A 23727-nucleotide genomic window follows, 5' to 3' on the forward strand; every position below is an offset into this window, starting at 1 on the left:
ATTCTCAATACTGCAGTGGGACGTAGAGCACCACCTTTGTGTCTAAGTGGATTCGATGGTAGGGACTCTCGTAATTCAGAAAAATATTCTTGCGATTTTTTGGTAGAGGACCTTGGACACAGGAGTCTGTTCTTACAAATATTTAAGATTCTTTCCATGGCAGTTAAGGCTAAATGTATTCTGTGGTATCTAAAACGATGTTTAGCATTTTAAAAATCCTAAGACCTGGATTATGGTGTGCACTGTCCGTGTTGACAGGGTTTTCTGCGGCAGGGAGCTTCTAACATCAGTGGCCTTGCACACTCACCACCACAACCACACGCCGGCCTCAGCACCTCTGACTTCTGCCTCCCCAGGAGCGCACAGCTGCAGAGCTGCGGCCCACGCCTGGGTTCTCCGTGCAGACTTCACACACGTGGTATTAAGGCTGACCCTCACAGGATAGGGCACGGAGCCGTGGGTGCAGGCTCTGAACAGCCTCGAGCGTGGACGGGCTGCATGCTTATGCGCTTGCTTGAAATCACATCTCCCCACAGATTTACTTTGATAGGGTCTGTGTTTACATAATATGAAGTAGGTATGATTTATAATGTTTTGCTGTAGCTGACAGATTTAATAAAAAATGTTTAATGGCAGTTTGTGGTACTTTTTAATCTATTCATTAAATTATGAGTTAATGATTTTTGTGAAGTGTCTGCAGTGGTCATATCAAAGATGATATGAACCTTTGAACCTATGAACTTTGAACCTCCCTAGAAGCACAATAGTTTATTCCAAATGAGAGTCTATCCTGAAGGGTTAGCTCCTTTCACAAGTTCATCACCAAGGGGCCATTTATCGGAAGCTGCATTCTCTAATTCAATGGCCCGATGAGCCCGCACCAGCCACAGCCTATTTGCCAGCCCCACGGCCCGTGGAACCCATTCCCAACGCTTCAGTGGGGACCACCTCCTCGAGCTCCACCTTCTGCTTTTAACATAAAGTCAAGTTGGCAGCCAATTTTTGGGAAACTGTCCACTATTAACTTGGAGTAGGACTGCCCGTCTTCAAGGGAGGCACTGTGTGGGGGCACTGGGGGACAGATTGGGACAGTGAACTTAGCTTATTTTCATAACCAGTAAGTGTAAACATCGGGTTGCCTGCTTTGGTACAATTGAAAAATAAGATCTGTTGCTAGTAGCTTCTGGACTTTTTTCTGAATTCTCCATGTGCAAAAATATCTCTGCACAATTCTGGGCCTATTCAGGACAAAAAGGGGTTTGAAGTGCCCACCGCTTCCCCACGTAGGGAGTCCTCCACGCTGCAGGGACCAGCAGAGCCCTGGGCTCCTGCACTCAGTGTTGGGCAGGGGAGACAAAGGAATTCCGTGTGATTTTAAGGTTGCTTAGCATAAATGTATAATAAAAGCAAATTCTAATAAACGGGTTGTTAATAATGTCATACTCTTAACGTCCAGGTTTGCACTGTCGGTGCGTGTCTGCTCATACTTTCACCCTGTGCAGTGGTGAGAAATCCCGCAGGAAAGCTCTGTCGTCCTAGCACTGCTGGCTCACCCCCAGAAGCCCCTGGGCGGGACCCCTGAACGCACACTGCAGCCTTCCAGAGCTCCAGATTTGTCAATGTGAAAACAGGGACCCTCCCTGCAGCCCACTGGTCACGCTGCGGGGTTGCTGGCGCCGGTGCCCATGCCCGCCCGGTGAGCTGGCGCTCGGCACAGCGGTGTCCTCCGGGGAACTCCTCCGAGCTAACCTGCCTGCCTGCACGCGTACGTGCTTTAGGCCAAATAAGCCAAGTTTGGGTGTTCCAAACTGTCACTGTAGGCGACTGTGTTTGAAGTCTGATTAGGGTGGAAGACGATCGTGCTCTGAGCCGGTGGTGGGTGGAGGGGAGGTGCCAGGGGTCCCGGTCCAGCTACTTCTGTGCCAGCACTCTGCATGCTCACTCAGTCGCGGTCAGAAACCGTGGTAGTTGCAGTGTTAGAACGGCTCTGCGTTCGTAAACCTAAGGTAAACTTCTATTATAAATAGCTTCTAAGCCAGTTAATTTCTTGGATAAAACTCTGCTGTAAAGATATCTTTAAAACTTGGCATTGAACAATTACTGATTTCCCACGGAAAAGCATAGACTTAACTCTTAATAATTCCTTTAGTACAAAGCATGTGACGGACGGAGTACGCCTCAGCAGCAGCCGCCTTAGGACTAGGCCAAAATTTGGACTTCTGCCTAGTTAAAAGCAAACTGTGTTTTAAGAAGAAAAACAGTATTGGTTTTGTGGTGTAATTCTAGAAAACCAATACGAAATCCTTGTTCGTTAAAAATTCAAAGTAGAAAACAGTATGGTAAGTTTACATGATCCCGTTGTTTTTTTTTTTTAATGAGTGACAAGTGTGTCCTTAAATCACACTTCTGTTTTTCAGATATGTTAGCCCCGCTTTGACCCCTCAGGTCCAGCCTCCACAATCTGCCTTTCACTGAATGTGCAGGGAAAGTGCCCCTCTCTGATCACGCCTTCTGCTTTGCACGCTTTGTGCTGCTTATTTTTATCACGGTTGCGTCTTGTGTACAGCAGAGGAAAACCCCAGACACACTGAGCCTTGGGTGTCCGAACCGCCTGTGGTTGGTCTCTGAAATTGGATTGGCCAGCCGCCAACCTGTTTTCATCTTACTTTATGTCACATCAAGAATTGCGTGTGATGGAGGCTTTGTTTACCCACCTCCCAGAAGACGCCTGGTCGTAGCATTAGGCTAATGTTGGCTAAAGTGCGGTAGGAATTGGTGTCTGGCCAGCGTGGCGGCCCTTTCTCATTTCTTGCTCCATCCCCTGCCCCGTTCAATTCCAGGCCTTTCCATGGAGAGTCCTCAGCCTTCTCCCTCCACCCGGAAGAGCCCACTGAGCCTGAGCCCTGCGTCTCAGGTGACTCTGGGCCCAGCTGGGCAGGGCTTGTGCCCCCTCCTGAGCCCTGCCCTTAGCGACGCTGGCGGAGCCAGGATGGACGGCGAGGAGGAGCTGAAGCACAAGGTGGGCGCTGCCCCAGCAGACGGCTTGCTGCTGGTGGGCCTGGTTTGCAGGGACACCTGAGCGGGCAGGGCAGGCTCTGCGCGGGGTGTGCTGTCTCCACCAGTGAAATCTGTCCTGAGAGCCGCACCTCACCTGGGACTTCTCAGCTCCCTTCCTTATTCATTTAGTGGCAGTTCCTGGCACCTGTGGGTTCAAGTGGAGATGTGGGGGGAATGGCCAGGCCTTGAGGGAGCCCTCAGCCTCCTGCCCTCCCTCCCTTGTTGGGCACTCTTCTTGAACAATCATGTGTTTGGGAGGAGACGGCTTGGGTGCTAAGGGAGGGTGACCAGGGACCCCATCTCGTTGGGCTCATGGGTGAGTGGGTTCTGAGGGTGCGGGTTGGGTGGGGGGGTCCACACTGGGGAGTGTTGCAGCAGGGGGGGGTGTGAGGTGTGTATGACTGTGGTAGAAAGTTGAGGCAATGCCCACAGGACAGGAGTGAGGGCGCACACTGGGAGGCTGGCGGGTAGGCGCGCCCGAGCTCGAGGAAGAGGTATTGGCCAGAGGCGGTGGCATCTGTCGCGTGGTCGTCCCTGTGCTCCTGGCCCGTGCCTCCTGCCTGAGTGGTGGCGACGCAGATAAGGCAGCCCGGGGAAAGCAGCTCGGTGGGAGGGCACACCAGAAAGGACAAAGGGGCCAGGCATGTGGAGGTTTGGGAAAGAGAATGGTTGAAAAACTGGGCTGTGGACTGTGGCAACCCAGGGGGCATCTGTCCCCCTGCACGGAAGCGAGGGGGTCCCTGAGGAACAAGATGTCCACAATGGGTGGGACCCCGCCTCACAGGCTCCTCGTGACAGAGGAGAACGCCCTGTCAGCCATGGGTTTCATCCTGAAGTGGCCAAAGAGAGTGAGTCAAGCCAAGGGCCACTGTGTGTGGGACACGTGAGCACACACTCCTTCCTGGCCCCACTTCAGAGAGGGCAGGCCCTGAGCCGGAAGTCATGCTGTCATGTGAGGTGGCCCGGCGAGGGCGGCGAGGGCGGGGGTCCCAGGACCCCGGCTCCACCCCTCAGGCCTCCCTCCTCACTGAGCTGGCTGGCAGAGGTGGTCCCTCGGGCGCTGTATTTGGCAGCAAGACAATTGGGTTGAGGATGTTTTTATTTATTTACTTTGGAAACCTAACGACCATCTATTTAGCTCACTATTGCTTGAGTGCAAAAACAAAATGGCTAGAAAGCTGTACAGAAAACTAAATTTTAACTTGTACTTTACTACGAAAAATAGTCCTTTCGGTGGTTCTGTAGGGTAATGATTTGAAACACCAGAGGGTCACCAAGCAGGGTCATGGTGGATGGCCGCGGCATTCACATCCAGACCAGGCCTCAGAGAAGGAGCCTAGGGGCCGCACCACAGGCACCTCACTGAGCCGTGGCTGGGCCGGGAGCACGGGGATCCCAGGCTCGCCGCCCCCCCCCCCAGCTCCCCCTGCCTCCCTCTCGCCGACAGCGCTGCCTCATGATTTCCAGCCCCTCGTGCCGCCTGCCTGCCTGCCTGGGGCTGCACAGCAAAGGCAGTGGTGGGAGCAGGCGGGCTCCCAGACGGCTGGGGCGGCCTTTGCCCCAGCACTGCCCCACGCAGCCCACGAGCCAGCTCCGAGACCCGCAGGCTTCAAGGCCAGTGAGCCGGCTGCGCTCCGTGCTGGCTGCAAGCCGGGCCGCGGGCGCACAAGGACTCCCCGCAACTCGGGGAGCTCAGCGCTGTGGGCCTTCTGAGCCTGCGTCTGGTTACTCGGCTGTGTGCCGACTCCTAGTCGTGAGCTCCTGTGCCCGTTTGTTTCCTGGTGTCCGGCCTCACCAGTGTGTCCCACTTAACATGCTGCTTCTCCCCCTGGTTTCCAACGGTATTCGGAAGGTCTGAAGGTGGAGGTGCCACCTGCCCGGGGCTCTCGGGCTGCCTTCCACGGGGAAAGTACGCTCTGCTCCCTGGCTGGTGCCGGCCCCGCACCACTGACCTGCCGCCCGGCTGGCCGGCCATGTGGCTCCCAGGGAACAGCAGTTGGGCTTCTGCTCTCCCGGGAGGTTCCCTAAGAGGTTTTCTCTGCACTGGAAACCAGGAGACCAGCCATGGATACACAGGCCGTCCATGAGCGCTCCTGGCGACCGCACTCCTCGTGTCTCCTGTCACTTGACCGGTGGCCCCTGGGACGTGATTGTGAGCTCATCAGTGACGCTGCCATGGCTGTGTTCGAATGTTTCCCTCTGGGCACCTCACCCCCCCACAGGAAAGGAGTGGGTCTAGAACCTCAGGGTGACCCTGTTTCTGCAGGATACACTAAGGGCTGAGGCGCTGCTTGGGACCCCATGCAGAGGGGACTGCAGTTAGGAAGCCCGCTTGCCGGCATGGACGCCCCGCCCAGAGCCCCAGGCCAACAGTGTGCCCTGATGCGCAAATCAGGGACACTTGGCTGCATGGGGGCCCAGAGCCTCCAGACCATGAGTGTGGGCCTCTTGGGGCTGGCTCTGACCCCAGAGAGCTTGCTGGGAACATCAAGCTCCAGTAGAGATGTGACATTTTAAAGAGATTTGACTGAATTAGGATTTGAAAGAGTCATGTTTTAATAGTAAAAGCCTAAATAGAAAGAATTGGAGAGCATGAAGGTTGCCGCTCTGCGCGGAGAGGGACTGGAGCTCCAGGGATCAGGGGTGGACACTCCAAGATGCTATTGGGACCCCAGCCTCATGAGACCACAGAGCAGGCCTGGCTGCTAGGACAGAGCGGCTATTGATTATTTGGGAAGAGTGGGTCACGTGGAATATTCCTGGTGGGATGGACGGGACATGGCCATAGCTGTAGTCTCCGGGACCACGCCTCTGTCTTCACTGCGAGAACACTGCAACCTCTGGTAAACTTCACCTGGGGGCAGGGGACACAGGGAAGAGGCGGGCCCCCAAATACCAGCCTCCAGCCCAGCCTCCCCTGTCAGCTTCTAGCTGGCATCAGAGGACCATCCCAGACTCATGCAAACCTGACCCCTGACCTTCCTCCCCAAACCTGTTACCTTGGGGACAGCAGCTTTTTCCCTTGGTTTGGGCCCCAAAACACAGTCCACCCTTGCCTTCGGACCTCCGCCCACACCAGAACTTGACCTTGACACTGTGTTTGGGGTCCTGCTGTCCCCTCCCCGGCTCTGGAGCCTGGACGGTGCAGAGGCCTTCTGCTGAACCCCAGCCGCTCGTGCTGCTCTCAGTGCTGCAGCCAGCCTCGTCCTGGGGACCCAGCGCACATGGATGTGCTCTGATCCACCCCAGAGGACCGCCCTGCCTTTCCCACCAGTAACCAGCTCACTTATCTCTTGCTCCTCCCCTCATCCTTGACCTGCAGCCTGTCTCCCACTACCGGGCCGCCCTGTCTCCTCTGCTAGACGCTGTGGCTACCCCACGCCTCTGGGCCTCCACCCCAACCCCTTCTGCTTTTACTTCCATAACTGTCAGCTGCAGGGCAGGGACCTCTATTCCTGGGCATGTCCCAGGTGCCTATTTGGGGCTGGCACGTGCTCTGTGGATATTGGCATGGTGGCCTCAGGGACAGGCAGCCCTAAGGTCCTCGACCTGGTGGAGGAGCTACAGCGGAGCATGCACGGATAGAACAGGCCAGGTGCAAAAGGACAGAGGAAGGGCCTTTGAGCTGGGCCTTGACAGAAGCAGCTCCCTGAGGTGCTCAGGATGTGGAAGGGCCCTGTGGGGCCAAGACACAGGCCTGCCCAGGTGCAGCATGAGGCCTGTCCACTGCTGGAATGCCAAGAGCTGGGTGTGGTAGGGCCCAGGTTCCGGGGGGCCCAGTGCAGCCCTTTCTCTTCTTGACTTGGCTGCCAGCATCTGAACATCAGGCAGAGGCCCCGATGGAGAGTTAAGAATTCCTAGGGCTGGGCCATCTCTGGCCACACAATCAAAGTGTGTTAGCCAGCCCAGTGCTCTAACATAGGGCACAGTTAGAATGTACAGCTTTTGGCAGTTTTAGTGACCTTTGGACGTTAGACTTAATCGTTTATAGTCACATATATGCACGTATACATATGCGTGTATCTGTGTGTTAACCAGCTACAACCCTGCCGGTGATATCAGAACAATAATTTCATCACAAAACCAGTAATAAGCTTCAATAATAGATGTTGATGTTTGAACAGTGAATTTTTTCCTCAGAAAGAATAACATAGGGGCACCTGGGTGGCTCAGATGGTTAAGCGTCTGCCTTCAGCTCAGGTCAAGATCTCAGAGTCCTGGGATTGAGCCCCATGTCGGCTCCCTGCTCAGCGGGGAGTCTGTTTCTCCCTCTCCCTCTTCCTCACCCCCTCCCCACCTCTTGTGCCTGTGCGCTCTCTCTCTCTCTCAAAATGAATACAATCTTAAAAAAAAAAAAAAGGAATAACAAAACGAGAAAAACATGTGAGGGAGATCCAACTGGGTTTATATTTTTACTCAGAAGGAAATCCCTTCAGGAATTACGGATGAAAAGTGCATGATGATGTGAACCAGAGCAGAAGAAAGTGAGTGTTGTGAACATCAGCGACGGACGTGACGGACGCACGCTCATACGGTCTATGCTTCTTGCAGAGTACGACAGCAGATGAGGCCTATTTCATAGCGAAGGAGATTCTCGCTACAGAACGAACATACCTGAAGGATTTAGAAGTTCTCACTGTGGTATGAAACCTAAGTCCTTTATTACTTTGTCTTCTTTAATACTTCGTAAATCTAAACCAGAGCTAGAGGATCCCTCCTGAGAAGGAGCTCTTGGCCATCATGAGACGTACATGTTTATGGTCTGTTAAATATATTTGCCTTAAAGCATATCTAAGATAAGAATATTTAATCCAATTTTTTTGTAGAACTAGAAGTATCCATTTGAAGCTTTTCCCCCCAAATTGTTTTCTTCTATGGTGAACACGGGTGGTCAGCCGAGAGGATAGCTGTAGCACTGAGTGAGCTGTCCCAGTGGGGACTCTGGGGTCAGTGCTGGGCGTCCTACGGCTACAGACCTTCAGGGGCGGGGTCCCTCGGTCACCCTGACTCTTCCTGCAGTGGTTCCGCAGTGCTGTGGTCAAGGAGGATGCCATGCCTGCAGACCTGATGACCCTGCTCTTCTCCAACATAGACCCCATCTATGAGTTCCACAGAGGCTTCCTGCGTGAGGTGGAGCAGAGGCTGACACTCTGGTAACACCCTGCACGCACGGGCGTCCCCTACGCTGGACCCCCACGTGGGCAGCTCTGCCCTGTCACTATCCCTGTTCTCAGGAACTTGCCAGCTTCAGAAACTAATTCACAAGAACCATTGTTTCATTGAAGTATATTTTTTAAACTTGTGGGAGGACTAAACCTGAAACAGCCACTTTTATTCATCCTATTCCAGCAGAGAAAATGAAAGAAGTTAAAAGTAGATGACCCCCCCCCTTTTTTTTGACCGATTACCATCTTTTAGAGAACGGTCAAAATATTATCATCATTTCTGTCAAGTGTGGGCCTTCCACCTCAAGCATCTCGTTGCCATTCTGCCTATGAGTAGGACAGCCAGTCACACAAGCACCCATCAACATACAGCGCACAAGCTTTAACAACGTTTTGACCATATTTGTCCATTTCTGCTCCAGGGAAGGGTCTTCCAGCACCCGTGCCACAGGCGGTCATCAACGAATCGGGGACATCCTGCTCAGGAACATGCATCAGTTAAAGGTAGCGTGGGTTGGTATGATGACTCCACCCCTAGCAACTGACAGTGCAACCTCAGTGTTGTCCCCAGGACAGCTTTCTCCTCAGGACAGCATCGCCCCCAGGACAGCATTCCCCTCAAAACAGTTTTCTTCTCAGGACACTGTTCCCCTCAGGACAGCATCCCCCTCAGGAGTGCGTTCCCTTCAGGACAACATTCCCCTCAGAGCAGTTTTCTCCTCAGGACAGCGTCCCCCTCAGGACAAGTTCCCGCTGAGGACAGTGTTCCCCTCAGAGCAGTTTTCTCCTTAGAACAGGATCCCCATCCCAACAGCATTCCCCCAAGGACAGCACTCCCGTCAGCTCAGCGTTCCGCTCAGGTGTCTGTTCCCATCAGGACAGCTTTTTCCTCAGGACTGCATTTCCATTAAGACTGCAGACTGTCAGGACAGAGTCCCCTCAGTTGAACCTCCCCCTCAGGACAGCATGAGAGGTTGTAGGTGCTACGGGCTGACTGCTGATCTGCGATCCACAATGGGACATCAGCCCCCGCCTTACCAGTCCGTATGCACTTGTTGCCCCCGTTGCTGAGCTCACCAGCCTGCAGTGGGATGTGCAGAGCCTGTCTAGGCTGGCGTTGGGGTTTCTGTCCACATACCTGCTGCCTCATAATTCAGGTTTTTTCCCTCAGAGGTGATAGGGCTCCCTCGGGTAAAGTGCCAAAGAAAGTACAAACAGAATGTTTGTCAGCAACGTGGCAGAAGCAAGATGTCCTCTCATTAGGACTAGTTGTCACAGGTGTTGAAAACAATGGGGCCAGCTGTGATTTCACTGTTCAGGGGTCTTACTCTGGCTAAACAGACCTGGGACAGGCCTGCCCCACCTGTGTGTTCATCCTGGGGCAGCCCTGCGGCATCCTGCCCAGAGACTCAACCCCACTCGCACTTCTCTGGGTTCCCAAGCCCTCATGGCCACTCACCAGACTGGCTGCCACCCCCAGCCGAGGCCTGTTGCACTTTCTGCCCAATCCAGCCAGACTCCTGACTTACTCATAGGCCCCATTCCATTCCTAGAAACCCGAAGGACCCACAAGATCACTCAGTTGTGTCTTCAGATAGCCCTGCTCAGGGCCCCTTTCTTAACCTGAGACTTTTTTTGGTTTTCTCAGCCAGGTGGTAAATTAGTCATTTCTATCTATTCCAAAAGCACTTGCACAAATTTAAAATCAAAATTCACACAAACCTCTTTGAGGATATCATACCACAGACGTTACGTTTAGTAATACTAGTAAAACAAATTGATTTCATATTAAAACCTCCCAGGAGGTAAGGAGGGATTGGTTGGGTTTCGTATCTGTATAATACTCAGAATCCATCCACGTGTGTTCTTGGATCTGTGCCGTACAAATGCTGGGACTGACGACTCCCTCTCCGGTAACTGGGTCAAACACCCGCTCTGCTCTGCGTGTAGGTGGGGGACGTGCAGCCTCTGCAAGGGCTGAGGGCAGAGCCAGAGCATGATTTCGTTACTCCCCACCGAGCACCGCTCACTGGGTCCTGTGAGGCAGTTTCCAGCCCTCTCAACCTCAGCCCTTCTCTGTCAAGTGGGGATACAGCCCTGTGTGCCCCCAGCACGTGCGGTGGTCACTGGCTGTGGATGAGCCCCGCCCTCCCGTCTCACACCTGCTGGGCCGTTCTTTTCTGTTCGGCCCCGTTGGGAGTTCCGGCTAGTGTGTGACATCCACGCTGGGAAGGCTGTCCAGCTGCTTGCCAGCCGACCCCCCTCTCCCACGTCTCCTATCCTAAAGCGCCGCCCCCCTTGTGCCTCCACAGGAGTTTACCAGCTACTTCCAAAGGCATGATGAAGTCCTGACAGAACTGGAAAAGGCCACCAGACGCTTTAAGAAGCTAGAGACAGTCTACAAAGAGTTTGAGCTCCAGAAAGTCTGCTACTTGCCCCTTAACTCATTCCTGCTGAAGCCCATCCAGCGGCTGGTCCACTATCGGCTGCTGCTGAGCCGGCTGTGTGGGCGCTACGCGCCTGCGCACCCTGACTACGCCGACTGCCGCGGTGAGTGTGGGAGCTGGACCCCTGCCCCCCCGGGGCTGCCCTGGCCTCGTGGTTAGGAGCCGGGGGGCGCCACGTGCCAGCAGCCGGCGTGGCCTCGGTGCTGGGGCCCACAGGGCTACCAGGTAGGACCTGAAGGCTGGCTTCCTTAGGTGGGAAGTACAGGGTGCGAGGCCTCACCCCAGAAGGGCCCAGGACCACGGTGGTCAGCGCTGGCCTCGGCCCTCCCCTCCCGTCCAGCTCCGGAGGGAGCGGGTCTGTGCCTTCCTTTGGCTCTTCTACTCCGGGGCAGGGCCCCTCTCTGCTGCACATCTGAAGTGTGGGGAAGGGCTCTGATCGCCTTGGAAGGGCGCAGGGAGTGGCCTTCTGCTCCAAGGGGCCCCTCCACAGCACCACCTTGTCTCCCCACCACCCACCCAGTGCACTGGGGGTGGAGAGCAGCTCTCAGAGTGACCTGCCACCGTGGGCGCTTCTGTCCTCAAAGCCTTGGCTCTAAAACAACCGTTTGGGTCACGATGGCCTGTTAGAAGGTTCTGATCTAGATGGACTTGGTCATTTTTTGTGTTAAAGAGACAAAGGAATAAACCCTGACCTTTTAAACCTCCAGAGGATTTCTAGTTGTGTACATCTAGTGCCGGAGGTTTTTACAAGTAAGTCTACCACTGTCACTAAAAGATGAAAGATGACTTAGCTTTTCCTTCTAGCTGGTCTCCCCTAATCCTAAAGGGGAGAAATAAGATGCTTTCTGATGGGTCATATGACATCTTCCTTTCTCATCGTTCTAAAAGCAAGTGTTTTCTGTTTGCTAAGAGGAAGGATAAAATTGTCAGAAATGCTTTGAGGCATTTTAAGGGAAATCCGAAGTGCGCGCATTTATAAAGCTCCCGCTGGCGGCGGGGTGGGTGCTACGGGCCGATGGGAGGCGCGGGGGCGGGGGGGGGGGGGCGCCAGTGCGAGCGGAGAAGGCTGGGCCCACTTGCCACTGGGGGGTTCCTCCTTAGTAGGACCCAGCCTGTAGGCTGATGCAAGACCCCAACAAGGTTGCATTTCTGAACGTGCTGTGTGAACTGTGAACACAACAGAGGGTTGATAACCCAACAGCCTAGACGGGTTTGCTGCAGAGCCTGGCTGCCTCCGAGCCCTGGGAAAGCCACCGATGGGGGCCCCTTCCCACCTGCTCCCCTACCCATAGGCCTCAGGGAAAGCTTGAGTTTGAACCTACTGGGCAAAAGGGGGTACCTTTAGGTTGGGGTTTGAGAAGGTGGCTTTGCATCGTTGTTTTATCCTTAGTTCAGTGTTTCCCAAGGGCAGTGCCTGGCGCGGGCCAGGCACCAAGCATGTTGATGATCCTTCAACAGGACGATGGATCTGTGGAGACCCAGGCGCAGGTGGGCCTGGGGACATCAGTCTGGCATCAGGTCAGAAGTGCATCTCCAGATTCCAGCAGCTTCCAGTGCCAGTGCAGGGGCAATGTAAGCCCATGTGGCAACCAAGCTTCCGGCCCCCCGCTCCACGCACATGCGGTGGCTGAGTGGTGCGGGGTGCCGTCCGAGGCAGACACGGGCTAGGCAGCCCGCAGTGGATGAGCAGAGCAAAGCGAGTCTCCTCCTGACCTCGTGTCCAGACTTGAGTGGGGCCCTGAAGGACAGTAAGGCCAGATGGGGCAGGAGCTCAGGAGTGTTTACAGAGCTGACCCTGCGTGTCAGCCCTGTGGGAGCATCCCTGCGGCTCTTACGGTGGTCCACTTTATGGAGGAATAACTCGCCAAAGCATGTGCTTTCTTATCTTTCTCCTCTTAAAGCCGTGAGGCAGGTGTCCTCACCCCACTGGGAGCAACCAACTTGCAGGGGCGGAGCCAAGGGGGCAGACGTTTCCTGCTGCGCCTCTTGGGACCACCAGGCACTGTGGCCAGGGTGTCAGTGGGGGTCCTGGCCAGAAGACAGCAGGTTCTCTGATGTGGTCACTGCGCTCCGGCTAAGCAGCTGATTCCAGTGTGGCCTGGTCAGGACCACGCAGACCACCCTCCATGTCTGTTTCTGTGTTCTGTCTGCATGAGTTTCCCTTTCTGATTAGAAACCTTCACATCTGTACTGGAACTGTAAGATCAGCACCTGTTCCTCCATTCGAGGAGAAAAGTACAAATGTTTTAAAGATGCAAATTATTTAGCCTCTAAACTACAGTCGGCAATTCTCCCAAAAGAACAAATACTGCTGTGCCCAGAACATGAGTTCTTCACAAAGACTGTTCTTTTTACCGAGCTTGAGTGTCAGCTAGTCCACTGTTTGGGCTGAATAAGTCCAAGTTTCGGGTCAGCTGCGGGGACCCCCACTTGCTGCACCGGCAGCTGAAAACCAAGGGTGGCAGTCCTGTGAGGAGTTGGGAGCAGAAGGTTCCTTGAATTAAACCTGCCTTTTAAAATGCGAGTTCCTGTCCCAAAGGGGTAAGTGGGGGGGTTCTGTCCGTGCCCACCTGCCTGGGCACCTGTACGAGGGGGTCTTTCCCCACAGATGCCCTCCAGGCCATCACAGAGGTGACCTCCACACTCCAGCACAGCCTCGCTCGGCTGGAAAACCTCCAGAAACTCACAGAGCTGCAGCGTGACTTGGTTGGCGTAGAGAATCTCATCACTCCCGGCAGGGTGAGTGACTTTGAGAAAGGTCTTTGAGATGGTCACTTCATTGTTTTGTTTTGTTTTTAATTCCAGTGTAGTTAACATACAGTGTTCTCTGAGTTTCAGGTGTAAAATCTAGCGGTTCAACAGTTCTGTGCATGACTCAGTGCTCATCACGCTGAGTGTGCTCTAATCGCCGTCACCTGTTTCACCCATCCCCCCCACCCGCGTCCCCTCTGGTAACCATCGGTGTGTTCTCTATAGTTCAGGGCCTGTTTCTTGGTTTGCCTCTTTTTTTCCTTTGTTCATTTGTTTTGTTTCTTAAATTCCACAAAGAGTGAAATCACATGGTATTTGTCTTTCTCTGGCTGGCATATTTCACTTGGTATCATACTCTCTAGATCCATCCATGTTGATGTAAATAGCAAGATTTCATTCTTTTTTTATGGCTGGATAATATTCCATTGTACATACACCACACCTTCCTTATCGATTCATCTGTCAATGAACACTTGGGCTGCTTCCATGTCTTTGCTATTGTAAATAATGCTGCAATTAACATAGGGGTGCATATATCTTTTCAGATTAGTGTTTTCTTTTTCTTTGGGTAAATACCCAATAGTGTGATCACTGGATCATGTGGTAATTCTATTCTAACTTTTTGAGGACCCTCCATACTGTTTTCCAGAGTGGCTGCACCAGTTTGCATTCCTACAACCTCGCCAGCACGTTGTTTCTTGTGTTTTAAAGTCATCCTAACAGGTGTGACATGGTATCTTGTTGTGGTTTCCATTTGAATTTCCCTGATGATGAGTGATGTTGAGCATCTTTTCATGTTTTTGTTGGCCATCTGTAGGTTTTCTTTGGAGAAATGTCTGTTCATGTCCTCTGGCCATTTTTAATCGGATTATTTCGTTTTGTGGTGTTAAGTTGTGTAAGTTCTTTGTGTATTTTGGATATTAACCCTTTATCAGATATGTCATTTGCAAATACCTTCTCCCATTCAGTAGGTTACCTTTGTGTTTCGTTGATTGTTTCCTTTGCTGTGCAAAAACTTATTCTGATGAAGTCCCAATAGTTTATTTTTGCTTCTGTTTCCCTTACCTCAAGAGAGTTATCTAGAAAACTGTTGCTAAGGCTTACATCAGAGAAGTTACAGCCTGCATTTTCTTCTAGGATTTTTATGGTTTCAGGTCTTACATTTAGGTCTTTAATACATATTGAATTTATTTTCCTGTATGGTGTGAGAAAGTGGTCCAGTTTCATTGTTTTGCATGTTGCTGTCCAGTTTTCCCAGCACCATTTGTTGAAGAGACCATCTTTTCCCCATTGCATATTCTTGCTTCCATTGTCAAAAATTAATTGACCGTATAATAGTGGGTTTATTTCTGGGTTTTTCCGTTGTGTTCCATTGATCTCTGTGTCTGTTTTTGGGCCAGTACCATACTGTTTTGATGACTACAGCTTTGTAATACACCTTAAACTCTGGGGTTGTGATGCCTCCAGCCTTGTTCTTTTTCATTTCATTGCATGTAATTGAGACACATACCACAGAATCCACTGTGCAGTCCAGTGGTCTTTAGTATATCCACAAGATTGTGCCATCATCACCAGTAATTCCAGGACATTTTCATCCCCCCAACAAGAAAAGCTGTACCTGTTAAGTCACTCCCCACCCCCTCCCCAATCTATGGCAGCTACTCATCCACTCTTGGTGGCTTTGCCTCTCCTGGACATTTCCAATAAATGGACTCACTATGTGGCCTTTTGTGTCTAGCTTCTTTCGCTGAGCCTCCTGTCTCCCAGGTTCTTGCTTTAGTAGGTCAGCACCTCCTTTCAGCGACTGCATCAGTTCCAGCCTCTGCACGCACCACATTCTGTTTGTCCGCTCATCTGCCGTACACTCAAGTTGCTTCCCTTTCGTGGTGATTGGGAATAATGCCGCTGTGAACATTTGTGCACAGGTCCTTGTGTGACCATGTGCTTTCAATTCTCCTGGGTAGATACCTAGGAGTGGAGCTGCTGGGTCACATGGTAACTGTGTTTCACATTTTGAGAAGCTGCTGGTTTTCTAGTTACTGGGCAATTTTACATTCCTACCTGGAGTGTGTTAGGGATCTGGTTTCTCCATATCTTATCTTTTTGATTCTAGCCATCATGGTGGTATGTAATGGTGTCTCACTGTGGGTGTGATTTCCATTTCTCAGATGGCTAATGTCAGGTTTCTTGTCCTATGTTTATTAGCCACTTGTGTGCCTTCTTTGGAGAAATGCCTATTCAGATCCTTTGCCTACCTTTTAATTGGGTTGTCTTTTTGCCGTTGAGTTGTGAGATTTTTTTTTTTTAAGATTTTTAAAAATTTATTTATTTGACAGAGAGATAGCACAAGTAGGCAGAGTGGCAGGCAGAGGGAAAGGGAGAAGCAGGCTCTCTGCTGAGCAGGGAGCCCGATGCGGGGCTCGATCCCAGGACCCTGGGATCATGACCTGAGCCGAAGGCAGCCGCTTAACCGACTGAGCCACCCAGGCGCCCCGAGTTGTGAGATTCTTTATCTATTCTGGACCCGAGACACTTAATAGGATTTGCAAATATGTCCTCCCATTTTGTAGGTTGTTTCTTCATTTTCTCAATGGTATCATTTACAACACAGAAGGTTTTTTTATTTTTATGAAGTCAAATTTACCTATTTTCTCTTGGGTGGCTTGTGCTTTAGTTGTCACAGATGAGACACCACTGCCCGGTCCACAGTATGACAGTTTACCTCTATGTTTTCTTCTAGAAACTTCTTGTGTTTCAGCTCTTACATTTAGATTTGATGGTTTTGTAATTCATTGTTGTGTGGTGTGAGGTAGGGGTCCCACTTCATTTTTTTCCATGTGAATATCCAGCGCCATTTGCTGAACTGTCCATAGACACAGATGTGCAAGTTTAATTTTGAACTCTCAATCCTATTCCATGGGTCTACATATCTACACTGCCTACTTTGTCACTAATGCCTTTTTGAACTCAGTACTGTCAACAGAAGAAACCCATTTTACGGGTTGCATGAGGATGTTTCCTGTCTCAACACAAACATACATGTAATAGAGTGTGGCTGTGTTAGTCGTTTCCATGTTAGCCTTGTTAGAAGGTACAGAGAATGTGGGATCACAAACTCAAAGAAGTGAACTACACTAAAATGTACAGGAAGGCTCTGATCTCCTGGAGTTAGGGCTTTGGTTGGGTGCCAGGATAGCTCCGTTTCCTTTCTGTCCTTAACCACGGGGCTCTGAGTGGAGCTGCTGGCTGGGAGCTCTGGGAGGTCCGTAGGGCTCTCAGTTTCTCGTCGTGCCCCACCCAGTGTGTTACAGATGGTGGCCCCTGGGAATTGTCACTGAGGGGTAAGGAGAGTAGCCACAGAGGAGGGGTCGGGTAGGCTCTCTGTGTGGCCTGGGCAGGTTGCTTCACGTCTGTGATATAGAGGGTCTTGGGGCAACAAGGGGACTGCTTGGCCCAGTGCCTTGCACAAAGTAGTTGGTATGTGAACACTTGCTGCCATTGTTTTTAGCTGAACGCTCTACAAGTCCGAACCCAGGGCTACCGGTCTCCTTGTTAAATGTGTGTGTCAGTCAGAGACAGAAACCACACTAGTTTTGTGAGCAGAGGACTTTAAGAACAAGGGTCGTTAACTAGGAAGAAAGTTGATAACGAGGTATCAAAGGGTAAGAAGAACTGGGAAATATCTAAGAGGCAGAATGCAGGTGCTGCCAAGGGCGGGCCCACAGTGTGGCGGGGGTGGGGTTTGAGGGAAGAGCACCCGCAGGCCTGGGACACGCTCCCCTGGAGAAGGGGCTGCTGCCCAGCTGGGTCCTTGGGTCTGGGGGTTGGGGGGTCGGGTGGTGGAGCTGGCTCTGTGAGGGCAGGAACCCCTGCAAATAGGATTTGTGGCCGCAGGAAGAGGCAGGGGCTACCCACTCGCCCTCTGCCAAAGAGCAGGGTGGGGAAGGTGGGTCTGACGTCAAAGCCGCAGAAGCCTGGAGCTCAGAATCACACTCAGAATCGGGCCCAGCCCATCGTGTGGTGCTGGCGCCATGCCAGGGCACGCCCTCCTCATCTCCTTTTGTCTACAAGGCTCCTGTGAAGTTCTCTTCTCTGTGCCTTTGCTCAGTCCATTTGAGGGCTGGGGTCTTCTGGCATGTTCTCAGGGTGTGAAGCTCGTGCTCCTACTTATCTGAAAGGACCAACAGATCGGCAGGAGAATATCTGGAAATTGTTCAAACCAGAATTCTTCGGACACTTCCCGCCAGTGGCGCGGGCAGTTAGGGGCCTGTTTTGACATCTGCGCCTTCAGGGGTGTATGTGTGGGCCTGGGCGGCGGCACTCCAACACCAGTGGGGACGTGTGAGGCGTCCCCAAGTCCTGGCGGTACCATCAGGCCCTGGAGGGAGAGGCAGAACCTTCTCCTCTCCCTCTGTGGCTCCTGTTGGAGCTCCAGCCCCACCAGTGTCTCATCACTTTAGGTTGGAAACCTTGTGGTTTCGGGAACCCTCTCTCCACGTGCGGATGCCCGGGTGGCAGCTGACGCTCATTACCTGTCAGCATTTGATGAGAACCAGGTGTGCTGTCCTCAGGCTGCTCTGGCCCAGTGTTTCTCAAAGCTGAACTCGAGATCTCCGTGCCTAAGCCTTCCAGGAGCTTCCCCTCAACAAGAATACCGTTTGCCTTACATGAAGGCCCTCAGCATAGCTGGCCTGTGGCCAGACACCACAGATGCTCAGCAGACAGTCTGGGGACTGATGTGGATGGCCACAGCAAGCAGGCAGGAGAGAAGAGGCTGGAAAGACGTGGAGGGTCCTGGGCAGGGGGGCGCCGTCAAAGGGAGGGCCTGTGAGGGGCTCGGAGAAGCATCAACAGTGACATCAGCCTGGCCCTCAGCCCCGCCAGCACACCACCCGCGGAAGCGGCCTGGGACTGGCACCAAAGGACCTCCTCTCTCTCTTTCAGGAGTTTATCCGCGAGGGCTGCCTTCACAAGCTCACCAAGAAGGGCCTGCAGCAGAGGATGTTCTTTCTGGTAGGTGGGATGAGTGTGGTTCTGTTAGGGGAGCCAAGGCTGTGGTCCAGGTGAGCGGCCCCAAGTCAGACAGCCAGGTGAGGACCGCAGAAAACACTCCCAGCGAGGTGCCATCCTCACTGGGTATTCTGGGCGCCTGTCTGCGGGACCCTCAGAAAGCCAGAAGATAGCAAATCCAAGTCCCTGTTGCTGCAGGCATGTTATGCTGAGCGCTGGCTTTGCCATGGAGAGCCGAGGCCCTCCCCGCGAGGACCCTCGATCGCTTCCTCGTGCCAGTTGGTCGACTCAAGCCTGAGCCATCCTGGCTGAGGGGACGGACCAGCCAGAACTCCCCACTGCCTCTAGCTGGCGGGTGCTGGGCGCTGGCCCAAGAGACCTGCTGACTCATGGGGTTACTAGCTACCTCTTGTCAAAATAATTTAACCTTTTAAAAAATACTTATTTGAGCGAGAGAGAGAAAGCATGGAGGGGAAGGGCAGAGGGAGAGAGAAACTTAAGCAGACTCCAACCTGAGCGCAGAAGCCAACGTGGGGCTCGATCTCACGACCCTGAGATCACGACCCGAGCTGGAACCAAGGACTGTTAGACATGGAAGATTGTCACTTAAAGCCTCCCGTCTCAGTTCTCAGACATGCTGCTGTACTCAAGCCAAGGTGTCACGGGCACCAGCCACTTCCGGATCCGGGGCCTCCTTCCCCTCCGCGGCATGCTGGTGAGTGCTTGGGCGCGATGCTGGTCCTTCTCAGGCCGCCGTGGTTATGTTCTTGGTGCTCCACGGGCCCTGCCTGCAGCCTCCGCCCCTGAGGACGAGGCCCCGGGGAGCCTGGCCTTCAGGAGGAGGCGCAATGAAAGACCCCAGTTGGGTGCTTGGGGGGGTGGAGCTGACACAGCTTCTGAAAGAGACACCTGAACCACTAATTCTAAAGACTATAGAGCCTTTCTCTGTTCTTGTGCTTCTGTCTCTTCCTATAAGAGCAACTGTGCTCCCTGTCACCCTAACTAGTTGTCTCACACACATGCATGTGCACACGCACACCTTCAAAGTGGCAAGACAGCACCACGGGCGAGTGAGGAGGGCTGCGGTTTGGGGCTGGGCTCGGGTCTCCCCTCCGCGTTGTGTGAGCTGCCGGGGGGACAGGTCCCCTTCCACCCGTGCGCTGCCGTAGCAGGCCTGGGCCATCGACGACCCTGTTGCACAGCGAGCCCTCTGTCCATGCCACATACCTGTCACACGTCCACGTCACAGGTTCGACAGGACACTTCATGTCGTCTCTGACGAGCCCTTTGTTTTCATGTGACCCAGTTCCTCAGCCTTCCCCTTTGTGCTCAGTGCTTTCCGTGGCCTGACAGAGACCCTGCTTGAAGGTCACGGAGAAACTCCTACACACACATGGACTCATTCTCCATATGCCCTTGAGTGTAGACCTGCACTCAGCCTGGAACCCATCTTTGGGAACAGTAAAGAAAGGAGGCCAAGTTCAGGTTTTTGACAGGAAGCCCCTGGTCCAGGTGTCCACGGGTGGGGGTCAGACCCCACTCTGCTCTGTTACACTTGGCCAGTCTGCCTCAATTTCTACCGCCTTCTTCAAGGGTACCTTCCGTGCTTAGCCCTCCATGGTCCTCGGCACTGTCCCTCCTTCCACTGGGCACCTGAGCCTTCGGCAGGCGTAACATTTGGTTCAGCTTTTTTAACCCTCAGCAAAAAGGGGGCCTGTTTGAATGGCACGTCTGCCATCGCCAGAAGCACACCCCATCTGTTCTAAAGTATACTTTTTAAAAATGATACTTTCATCATAGAAAAAAACTGAAAATATAAAATAAAAATCACTCATGACTGGACCACCTAGTAATACACACTGTGGGCATTTTGCGACACGCCCTTCAGTCTTCGGAGGTAACTGATACTCTTGGCGGCCACGCGGTTCGTCGCTAACGTCTCCTTGCTTGTAACCCGGGAGATGTGTGTTCATTTCGAGGAGATGAGCGGCAGGCTGGCAAGCCAGACTCCAGCTTTCCTATTTCCCTACACTGGGCATTTTGGCTCCATTTAGTTTTTCAGAATTAGAAATGACACCATTGGATCTCTTTCGACACATCCTCACCTACGCCTAAAACATACTGTTTGAGCAGCGGATACATCGGCTTTTGAGTCTCTGAACAGGACCGGGAGTCACTGGTGCAGCACCTGCCCCAGCCGACCTTCCCACTCAGTGCGTCCGAACCTGTCTTCCCACAGCCTGGGGTGGGGGAGCACGGGGTGTTCACCCCTCACCCTCCGCAGTTTGGTGAGGGCACAGCCCTTGGCGGTCAGTGAGGCTGACGGAGTCCCTGTCTCCTGGAGTCTGGGGCCTCCCCCTGGGGTGGCCAGGTGTCTCGATTTCTAGACACCAGCCTGCTCTCAGGGGTCCCAGATACTTTCTCCAGTTTGTAATTCTTTTTTATGTTTCCTACAGTTTGGTTTTATCTTGTAGAATTGAAACCCCCCTGGACAGACACTGTTGTCTTACTCCTGGGACAGCATCTGGCAGAGAGGGCCCAACAAATACCTGTTCAAGGAGGGAAATCAGACATCTCTGTAGTCCTTGTCCAGCTTTTGAGTACAGACTCCGAAGTCCTTCCCCATACCAAGATCATATTAGCACCTTTTCCTTCTGACACATTTACAGTTTGCTTTTTCTTACTGCATAAACTGTCTCCACGTGTGTCCTTGGGTGGCTGGACTGGGCCGCACCACTTGCTTTCCCCCATCCGTGCAGCTGCCCTCCTCATGGCAACAGTTCCCGCCTTCACGCTTGGGGTTCTTTCTGGGCCTTCTATTCCATGTCTGCGCCACCATCCGTCCACATTCTCCTGAGTCATGTGTTGTGTGGAAGAGTCGCTATGTGGGTGTCCTTTTTAAAAAGTGCTTTGTGCTCTCAAGTATTTAATTCTTCAAAATAAACTTAGGAATCATTTGGACAAATTCCTTCAAAAAAACAGCACTCAGATTTCTATTGAAATCGCATTACATTTATATGCTAACTCAGGGTAAGGGAAGACGAACATCTTGACCTTTTCTTGCTGGCCACCGCTCCTGCTCATTTCGGATCGTGTGCGCCCCACAAGGCTCCGTGGTTGGTGTCTCCTGGGCCCCGCGCAGGCCAACTGTTCATCCTGGGGCCGCCTGTAACTGGCTGGTCCCGGGGGACAGACAGCCGGCCCTCATCCTGAACGCAGAGGGAAGGGCGACAGGTCTTGGCTTCAGAAAGAGGACCTCTCTCGTGTTTACATCTTCCTCGTGTTTCTATCTAAGAGATATTATCAGAAATCACACGTTGGATTTTAGCAAAGGTGTGTGCAGCACGTAGAGATGTCCGCCCCTTCCCCGTGGACTCAAGGACAGGGTTGAAGCACCCTTGCATTCCTAGAACCTTACTTGGTCCTGGGACAATTTCCTGTCTGTACTTTAGGCTGGGTTAGGTGGTATTTTATCTGGGAGTTATTTCAGTCACTTAACACTGAGAGCAGTCGTGTAGGTTTTTCTTTGAATCTAACTGTTACGTTTTGGTACCAGGTTTATAAAGTGAATTGTCCAATTCCCTTTTTAATAATGAAAACGCTCAATATTTTTTCCTGTGCTTGACTTTCAGCTAATAGTGCTGGACCCACCGGTGAGTAGTTGGGTGCCCTGTGGCCCACAGCTCAGCCACCTGGGTGGCAGGTGCCATGGCGTGGGGATCCCCGTGCCTCCTGTAGCCCCTCGTAGTCAGCGTAGACTCGCACAGGGCTTCCGCGGCACTGTGCTGGGCTGCAAGCATGGGGCCCGCCCGCCCTGCGCTAGCTCCGGACGTTTGCCTCTCCTCCCGCCACAGGTTGAAGAAGGTGAGCCTGAACGCTCTGTTCCGCACTGTTTCACCATTTGTGCAGCGCAGAAAACGGTCGTGGTGGCAGCCAGGTACGAGCTTTCCACGCCTGCCTTTGGTGGGCCCCGCTTCAGTTATGTGACCGGGGAGAGCAGCTTCTCCTTGGGTGGGAAGCTTGTGGCCACTGAGAATGTCCGCACAGAGCGGCCCCCGAGCCTCAGTCCACGGCACTCGACCAGGGGCAGCCTGCGCGCACCAGCAGTCTCCCGGGCACGCGCACTGAGGCACCCTCAAGTCCGGGGGAGGGCCTGCAGGGCAGCCACACCAGGGCCATCTCACCTGCATCCTGTCCCCACAGCAGGGCTGTAACTTGGTAGCAGCCACTTTTCCCAAATCACATCCGGCGGGGAGGAGGCCCGAGCCCAATGGTGAGCAGGCGTCTGTCTCTCCCCATGGGAGCTGGGGGTCCCCAGCACCTTCCCGGGGGGAGAGGCTATCCTCCTCCTGGGTGGGCGCCTGGCTCTCAGCTCCCACCCTGCCGTGTCCTGATTGATGTCCTGGCTGATGGCAGCGAGCACGGGACACGAGCGCCCCCCCGCAGCCTGGGCACCTGGACAGGAACCAGCAACCAACCCTGTATCTTGGCACCAGAGACTCCAAAGTCCTTGTTTCGGGAACCAACCCCCCTTACAGAAGCCCCGGTCCTAGCGCTGAAGGGCTGCCTTCCCTCCTCTGCCGCCCCCGACAGCTCCCAAGGGGATGCGGGCTGGGCCCCCAGCGGCATTCCCGACAGCCCCGGGGCCCACAGCGCAGGGCACTCCGACCTTCTGTCTTGCTCTGAGGAGCTGGCACAGCAAGGAGGCCCTGGTGGCCCTGCCGAGCCGGCTCTGAGCCTTGGCCCTCCCCCCAGCACTCGCCTGGAAAAGGAGAAGTGGCTGTGTGACCTGAACACCGCCATCGATGCGGCCAAGAGCGGGAGTGACCAATCCCTGGCGCTGCCGGGCAGCGTGGTGTGCGCTCCTCCCTACAGTGAGTTGCCCCTGTGGAACCCCCTCCGCACCTAAGCAAGCTTCCCCACAAAGCCCTTTTGTTTTGGAGAGCGTGAGTGGGGAGGAGGGGAGGGGCCGAGTGAGAAGCCGACTCCCCACCGGGCAGGGAGCCCGACGTGGGGCTCGACCTCACGACCCTGAGATCACGACCTGAGCCGAAGAGTCGGACGCTCCGACTGAGCCACCCAGGCGCCCCTGCAAATCCATTTTCTCGGTCACAGGCCTCCTGCTAGAGCCCACGTGCTCTCCTTCCACAAGCAATGTTCTGGGCCCCCCTGGGGTGGGGAGGGACCAGGAGGGACAGCGAGCTCCTCTGGCAGAAGCACATTGGGTGGGCCCTGGGCCCTGGGGCTCCCTGGTTCCCCAGGCCCAGCCCCTCTGCCGGGCACCAGACCGGGGCGCC

General features: G+C 53.6%; 1 protein-coding gene across 1 annotated transcript in view; it reads left to right on the forward strand.

Moving 5' to 3' along the window:
* Positions 1 to 23727, forward strand: part of FARP2 (FERM, ARH/RhoGEF and pleckstrin domain protein 2) — a 108476-nt gene that overhangs the window by 82537 nt on the left and 2212 nt on the right. The window contains exons 14-23 of the mRNA XM_021679055.2: positions 2841 to 3019; positions 7609 to 7698; positions 8077 to 8210; positions 8645 to 8726; positions 10535 to 10772; positions 13278 to 13408; positions 18365 to 18433; positions 19056 to 19145; positions 22285 to 22367; positions 23186 to 23304. Coding sequence (XP_021534730.1) covers positions 2841 to 3019; positions 7609 to 7698; positions 8077 to 8210; positions 8645 to 8726; positions 10535 to 10772; positions 13278 to 13408; positions 18365 to 18433; positions 19056 to 19145; positions 22285 to 22367; positions 23186 to 23304 — 1215 coding nt within the window. The remainder of the gene's footprint in view (positions 1 to 2840; positions 3020 to 7608; positions 7699 to 8076; positions 8211 to 8644; positions 8727 to 10534; positions 10773 to 13277; positions 13409 to 18364; positions 18434 to 19055; positions 19146 to 22284; positions 22368 to 23185; positions 23305 to 23727) is intronic.

The sequence above is a fragment of the Neomonachus schauinslandi genome, chromosome 3 (genome assembly GCF_002201575.2).
Source record: "Neomonachus schauinslandi chromosome 3, ASM220157v2, whole genome shotgun sequence".
Taxonomy (NCBI): Eukaryota; Metazoa; Chordata; class Mammalia; order Carnivora; family Phocidae; genus Neomonachus; species Neomonachus schauinslandi.